Source organism: Austrofundulus limnaeus, unplaced genomic scaffold, assembly GCF_001266775.1.
Source record: "Austrofundulus limnaeus strain Quisiro unplaced genomic scaffold, Austrofundulus_limnaeus-1.0 Scaffold16, whole genome shotgun sequence".
NCBI classification, from domain to species: Eukaryota; Metazoa; Chordata; class Actinopteri; order Cyprinodontiformes; family Rivulidae; genus Austrofundulus; species Austrofundulus limnaeus.
The window spans coordinates 2,567,938-2,575,746 of NW_013952418.1; the positions used below are offsets into that span (position 1 = coordinate 2,567,938).

Genomic DNA, 7,809 nt, shown 5'->3' on the forward strand with positions numbered 1-7,809 from the left:
CATCAGATATTGTCCAAGATTAACCTTCAGGGTGGATATAGCTCACTAGCAGCCTTGCACCGAGGACCTATCGTGTAAAATAAATTTTTTTAAATTTTGTTTAAAATTTACAAAACTAAACAGCCTACAGTATTTTTACAGTCTTTATTATACAGTTAAAATAAATATTTATCAAATAAAGTCTATTGTTACAACTAATCATGGATCCCTTTAACTCTCCACACATTCAGTGAAACAGATATTCTATCCTTCTATTCAGGAAAATGGAGTTGTTTATTTAATTTAATTTGTTTTATTTTTTTTCTTAATTTTAGTCTGTGAAATTTAATTACACGTTCCTGTGTGTGTGTTTGGGGCAGGTCTGAGCAATCTGCTGGATGAGAACCGCGTCACTGAACTGGCCCTCCTCTACCAGCTCTTCAGTAAAGTGAACGGAGGACTCAACAAATTGCTGCAGTTCTGGAGGGATTATATCAAGGTATTCACATTTCTGCAGACACAAAAAGGCCAATGTATTTAGGGCCCTATAAAATGTGTTTTTTTTTTTTTCACAAATACCGTTTTTTCCGTTTAAATTTTCTTTTTCTCCTGTGTCGGGAGGGGAGATCAGAGCTCACCCCTCATGCCTGTTACCAGGTAACAGCAGGTACAGTGAGCGGCAGCATCCAAAATACCTCAGAAACTCCCCAAATAAGCGAGTTCCGTGAGATTCCGCGTTTTACACTGGATTCCATTTTGTTTGGTCRATTCCGCGTTTTCCGCATCGCGGAAATTATAGGAMCCTACGTATTGTCCATGGGTGCAAGATAATATCAATACRTWGAAATATCACGATATTTCATTTCCTGATACTAWATCGATTTGAAAGCTTAAAATGTGACCTTTAATGCCAGTGGTTTCCTTTTTTGTGTTGTATTTTATCCTCCAGCCACTAGTTGGCAGCAGTCAGCCAGCCAATTGGCTCCTCCACTTCTGAGGAGCCTGAAAGTATAATGCTAGCTCACACGTTAGCATTGTGAGTAAATGTTAGTACTAAGTACCGATGTTTGAATCTGAGCAGATAAGACCGACACCCGCTGCCCTCACAGCAGAGGTCATTTCAAAATGAATAAGACRGTAAGGATGCTGAGGATTTTTTAAACTAAAATTTTTTCGATTAAAAAAAGGCAATATATCGTCTTGCTCACCATATTGCGATATATCGTCATATATCGCGATATGCCCTGGTATTGAAGTGCGCCTGCAGKTTGTGTTTTCTGGTTGCAGTCGTTCGGCGGGGAGATTGTATGCACACCGGAGAAAGACAAGGACATGGTTCAAGACCTGCTGGACTTCAAGGACAAGATGGACAACGTGGTGCAGAGCTGCTTCGCCCGGAACGAGTCTTTCGTCAACGCCATGAAGGAGGCCTTCGAAACTTTTATCAACAAGAGGCCCAACAAGCCGGCTGAACTCATCGGTAGGTCWGGCCGGTAGACGCTTAACTTTGTAAGAGAAATGTTGAGTGTTTCTTTTCAGTTTTGTTTTATCATTTCCACCTCTTGATAACATCTTTCACACGCAGCCAAATACGTCGACTCCAAGTTGAGAGCTGGAAACAAAGAGGCGACAGAAGAAGAACTGGAGCGGATCCTGGACAAGATAATGATCATTTTCCGCTTCATTCACGGTCAGTTACCCTTCTGCGTTCATAATAGAGGATTGTATTAATGTGTTTGTTGGAGAGATTAAACCTCTCGAGCTTTGTTTCCTCCTAACAGGAAAAGATGTGTTTGAAGCTTTTTATAAGAAGGACTTAGCCAAACGTCTGCTGGTTGGAAAGAGCGCCTCTGTTGATGCTGAGAAGTCCATGCTGTCCAAGCTCAAACACGGTGGGTCTGCAGATTTATATTAAAACGATAAACTGTCTTTAAACTCTAAATTCTCTTTAGTTGTGAGTGAAAATGTGAACGTTGTCTGTCTGTGTGTCCCTGTGATGGACTGAAGACATGTCCAAGGTCCCTCACCTGAAATCTTTGTTCTCTCTTAAATCTGCTTTATCGACCACACTCTGGTTTTCTTATTGTTCTACTTTTATTCTTCAGCTACTTTTCTGATACTTTTGTCTTTTTAGCTAGTTTGTTGCTATCTATACATAGCCTTTTGCTATTTTACCTGTAGTTTTGCTACATTTAGCTTTGATACTTTCAGCATTTTGCCTAGCATAGGTACTAAYTGCTCTTCTTAGCTTTAGCTACCATTTTGCTGCTTTTAAACAGCATTTTCCCCCTACTTTTTTAATATATTTTTAAATGTTTTACTACTTTTGGCTCTAGCTAAGCTTTTCCTACTCCTAGCTAGCGTTTTTATCATTTTWACTAGCCTATAGCTGTTTTAGATTTTAGCCATTTTTAGTTTCTTTTAGCTAGCATTCTTCTACTTTTTGATTCTAKTTGGCCTTATTATACTTTAAGCTAACTTTTAGCAGCCTTTAGCTAGCATCAGGTCATGTTTGTAAATGAGAAGTGGTTCTCAAACAGTTTACCTGGATAAATAAAGGTTAAATAAATAAATAAAATACATTTTCCTACTTTTAGCCATTTGCTACTTCAAACTACGCCTTTCTTATTTTTAGCTTGCATTTTGTTACTTTATGATGAAATATAGCAGCTTTTATCTAGCATTTTGCTACTTCTGGTTACCCTTGTGCTACTTTTAACTACCCATTTCTTATTTTTTAGCTCGCTTTTTGCTGAATTACAGTAGCTTTTATCTAGTCTTTTGCCACTTCTAGCTAGCCTTGTGCTACTTTAAGTTAACTTTTGCTTTTTTACCTGATTTTTTAGCAACTTGTAGCTCACATTATGCTGCATTCAGCTAGCTTTTAGCTAGCAATTTTCTACTTTTAGTTACCCTTGTGCTATTTAGTTACCTTTTGCTACTTTTAGCTCTCATTTTGCTACTTTTTGCTGGATTATAGCAGCTTTTAACTAGCATTTTTCTACTTCTAGCTAGACTTGTGCTACTTTGTTACCTTTTGCTACTTTTATTTGATTTTTAGCAACTTGTAGCTCACATTATGCTAGCTTGTAGCTAGCAGTTTCCTACTTTTAGTTACCCTTGTGCTACTTTAAACTATCCTTTTGCTACTTTTAGTTTGTATTTTGCTTTTTTCCCYAGTTATAGCAGCTTTTATCTAKCATTTTGCTACTTCTAGCCAGCCTTGTGCTACTTTTATCTGATTTTTAGCAACWTGTACCTCATAATGCTGCRTTCAGCTAACTTTTAGCAGRTTTTAGMTAGCWTCWTGCTAATTTGGGCTTTTAGTCTTGTGCTTCTTTTAGCTTTAACAATTTAGWTTCTGTTTCAACAAGTATTAGAAAAGTCATTAATTTTTCCAGTAACACTTTTAGGACTGAAAAAATACTGAATTGACTTTGTCTTTGACTTCCTGCAGAGTGCGGAGCAGCGTTCACCAGCAAGCTGGAGGGGATGTTTAAAGACATGGAGCTGTCGAAAGACATCATGATCCAGTTCAAACAGGTACACAGACCTACAAACAAGTGTTTACCTCTGGCGTTTATATGCATTAAGATAAAAGGATTTTGTTGATCTCAGTATATGCAGAACCAGAGTGAGCCGAGCAACATAGAACTCACTGTGAACATCCTCACTATGGGCTACTGGCCGTCTTACACACCTATGGAGGTCCACTTGCCCTCAGAGGTAAACGGTTCCCACCTGGGTTGGACGAGCTTTTATTTTTTATCACTTTTCCTCAAATTCACTCATAAATAAAGACRAATAATTCACTTTAATTTGCTCTTAATTTTAGATGGTGAAACTCCAGGAGGTGTTCAAGCTGTTCTACCTCAGTAAGCACAGCGGGAGGAAGCTGCAGTGGCAGCCCACTCTGGGCCACGCGGTCCTGAAGGCAGAGTTTAAAGAGGTACGGGATCCTCGCCGGACAGTTTTTAAAGATTTATTATTTTTTTTATTTTATTTTTTTTTACTGAAACAAATCTGAGCTGCGCCGAGACTTAACTGCTGAATCCTGCAGGGGAAGAAGGAGGTGCAGGTTTCCCTGTTTCAGACGCTGGTGCTGCTCATGTTCAACGAGGGAGAAGAGTTCAGCGTGGAGGAGATCCGCACCGCCACTGGAATAGGTCACTTTTATTATTATTATTATTATTATTGTTATTATTGTTATTATTGTTATTATTGTTGTTATCAGTGTGCATTGCCAATGCAATCCACAGTATTGTTTTCCTGTTTCTCTTTGTTATTATTATTCTTCAGCTTATTATTCCGTCATCTTTCACGTCGCCACGCTACTCCTCCTGCATACTTTGTCCTACAGCTGCCATTGTAATTTCTATCTGTAAAGGTCCTGTGCCAAATGATTGCTATGCCTTTTGGTGCCTGTACAACTTGTAGTTTTTGAAATATTAATGTTTAAACTTTATTCCAAATTCATATAACGGAAGTCAATGGGGCCTTGTAATGGTCCAATACTGCCCCCAGCTGTACTCAACTTGGTACTGCACCACAGTTTTTTAGTATTTAATCTCAATAGTTCAGTGTTTACAATACTAATATGAGTGTATTTTGATGTTTTACTATAATAGTGTCTTAATACTGCTCTATTGTTGTAATATTATGCTGTTTAGTGTCAATAATTGTATTGGCAATATGGCCTCTTTCTGCACACATACAAACCAACCCCTGCCACCACCTTCTCCCACAACTCCATTGGTCTAACGGTCTATATCATGGACTTTCATGTGGGAGATCAGGGTTCAAAACCCAGCTAATGCAACTTGTAAGAAAAAATCTCTTCAAACTTCATATTGTCACACAATTACCTTAATTCTAAACACCTGCTGATGTGACAGGCACAAGCTGGTATAGAAAACACATTTGAACTTGGTCAAAGTTCATTCTGCAAGTCCAATGCTGCAGGCAAAGCCATGCTGCTATGACATGCTACGTGACAATGCACACTTGTTTTTACATCGTAAAAACCCATGTCTAGTTGTTATTATTATGATGTGATCCGGTTCTGCTGCTTCATTCTCCTCTGTTCCCCACAGAGGAGGGAGAGCTGAAGCGCACACTGCAGTCTCTGGCTTGTGGGAAAGCCCGAGTCCTCAACAAGAACCCTCGAGGGAAAGACGTGGAGGACGGAGATCGCTTCAACTTCAACATGGATTTTAAACACAAACTGTTCCGCATCAAGATCAACCAGATTCAAATGAAGGAGACGGTAATAAAAAAATAAACACTATTTCCTCTTTAGCTGCTTTATTCCCAAGAACTTTATTTTTTTAATGATTTTGTTGCCACAGGTAGAGGAGCAGGTGAGCACTACGGAGCGCGTGTTCCAGGACCGGCAGTATCAGATCGACGCAGCCGTCGTTCGCATCATGAAAATGAGGAAGACGCTGAGTCACAACCTGCTGGTGTCGGAGCTCTACAACCAGCTGAAGTTCCCCGTCAAGGTGACCGCCGAAACCTCTTTACGTTTTCACTTTGATTCTGCAACTCTAAATAAAACAAAAAAGTTGTGACGTTTAGTAAAATGTCAAATCTTATAAACCTGTATYTTATTCAAAATAAAGCATAGTGAACATAAATGTTGAAACATAATTTTACCAAATATGGTCATTTTGAATTAAATGGCAGCGACTTATCGGATAGAAATAAGAACAAAAAACAGCCCGAGGAGCATTTTACCACTAATTAAGTTAATTGGCAACAAGTCAGTTAGAGAACTGAGCATCAGAAGATTAGTTTAGAAGTAAAGGAACCGCTGTGGAACCGTTCCAAAAKGTTGCTCAGCAGAAATTTGTAAAGACTTTAAATATTCCTTTTATTTACAGATCATAATATCATCAAAAGATCAGAAGAATCTGTAGAAATATCTGAGCTCMAAGGTGAAAATCCAGAAATGTTGTCGTCTTCTCTGGATCAAAGCTAATTTAAAACRAAGACAATTTAGAAAAGTTTTTTTTTGCCACATTTTCTTTTCTAAATAGGACAGAGACCATCCAGGCRTTTTTGAGCACTCGGTACAAAAATCTGCCTCTCTGATGGTATAGGGTGGCATTAATGCCTCTGGCCTGGGTGGTTTACACATCTGGAAAGGAGCCATCTACGCAGAAAATTACCATGTTTTTTAGGTTAATTAAATTAAAATTTAATTTAAAAAGTTTATTCTCCGTTCCTAGACATTACTCAACATCCTAACTTTTTAGAATTGCACCTCCGGCTTCATTATTCCTCCTCTTGTCTTGGCAGCCGGGCGATCTGAAGAAGCGCATCGAGTCGCTCATCGACAGAGACTACATGGAGCGGGACAAGGAGACTCCAAACCAGTATCACTATGTTGCCTGAGGGGGAAACGCTGCTGTGCTTTTCTCACCGCGAGCTCGCAGCCGGCCCCTCCCCTCCTCCCCGACCACCACCACCTGCGCCACGTCCACCTCCATCCCCGGTCCGGGACGCAGCATCCGGACGGCACAGAGGCGATGCTGGTCCCCCCAAYACACACTCTGCTCCATCTCTACGTGAACTCTGAGACCGGGCTGTGGTTCCCGTCGTTAACGACCAGACTTACAAACCTCGCAAATAAAATTAACTAGCACTTTTTTTATCTGTCGTTTCGTTTACTTTGGATTTGCTTTCCTTCCTCTTTCTAAATCACTTACTGTCTCCTGTAACGATTTGTTTCCACCAGTTTTAAGATGTTTTTTGTGTGTGTGTGTGTGTGTGTTTGTGTGTTATTTTATTTTCCTTGCTTTGGATGTTGTTTTTGAACGGCTGCGTCAGCTTGTGACAGGAACGGTTACCTGAACAGGTAAAGAAGCAGCTGTTTGAGGAGGCGAGGCGCAGGCCAGCCGCTCGGGGCCTGACTTTTTTGCTATCTTTGTATGTTTTTTTGACCAAAATGTCCGGCGTCATGTCCTGATTGATGTTTTTGTAGATCGGATTGTATTCTGTCAGAGTGCGAAAAAGTGAACTTGAATAAAATGGATATTTAATGATATATATTTGAGCGGCTATGAATAAGTTTTGCTTCTTAGCTTAAATAAATAAAAAGAAAAAAAGGGATATTTCTGCAAATTGTCACATCTGTAAACATGTGACTTCCAGTTTCACTGACAGAGTAGCTTTTTGAATGACCCTGTGGTTTATGAACAGCTAATACATTTTAGGTTTCAGTCAGAACGCTTTTTGAGGAAGTGAAATGGGAGTGAAAATAAAATCCCATTGGTCTGTGCTTTCTTTATTAGCATCAGCTTCTGCACAGAGCCATCTTAAATGTCTCCGTTTGCACTGAGAAAGCTCTCTGGTCGGGAGGCGACGTGTCTTTTTAAAAATGCGGGAAGAATGTTGCAGAGACTCGTAAGACTCGGACAGCAGCATTAAAGCAGCTTCTGCGTTCCTTTTGGGGTTTTGCACAACCTCGTGAAGTGGTGAGGCCGTCAGCTGACTCACCGCAGCGAGCTCAGACTCATTTACAAGCAGTCAGACACTTCACGAGCATAAAATATATCTATTGTCTGTTAAAATCCTTTGAAATGCATTGATAGTTACCCTCAAACACACACAGAGACCTGTTTTAATTTGAGAGCCTCATTTATGACATTTAAATGTGATATTTATTCCTGGAAGCAGAGTTTCTTTTAAATAAGTGTTTCATTACAGCCTTTTTGTCCTTGAATAAGCTCACAAGTCATATCTTACAACTAATTCCTGAGCAGTAAAAGGGGAAAATGTTCATTTGCATAAGTACACTTTTTTATGGAAGCCCGTTTCAGCCAGCTG

General features: G+C 39.7%; 1 protein-coding gene across 1 annotated transcript in view; it reads left to right on the forward strand.

Moving 5' to 3' along the window:
- Positions 1 to 7,027, forward strand: part of cul4a (cullin 4A) — a gene marked incomplete at its 5' end in the record, with an annotated part of 19,189 nt that extends 12,162 nt beyond the window's left edge. The window contains 11 exon segments of the mRNA XM_014003035.1: positions 360 to 478; positions 1,267 to 1,459; positions 1,565 to 1,669; positions 1,761 to 1,871; positions 3,437 to 3,522; positions 3,598 to 3,705; positions 3,815 to 3,928; positions 4,040 to 4,145; positions 5,073 to 5,245; positions 5,328 to 5,480; positions 6,280 to 7,027. Coding sequence (XP_013858489.1) covers positions 360 to 478; positions 1,267 to 1,459; positions 1,565 to 1,669; positions 1,761 to 1,871; positions 3,437 to 3,522; positions 3,598 to 3,705; positions 3,815 to 3,928; positions 4,040 to 4,145; positions 5,073 to 5,245; positions 5,328 to 5,480; positions 6,280 to 6,375 — 1,364 coding nt within the window.
- Positions 7,028 to 7,809: the final 782 nt, after the last annotated feature.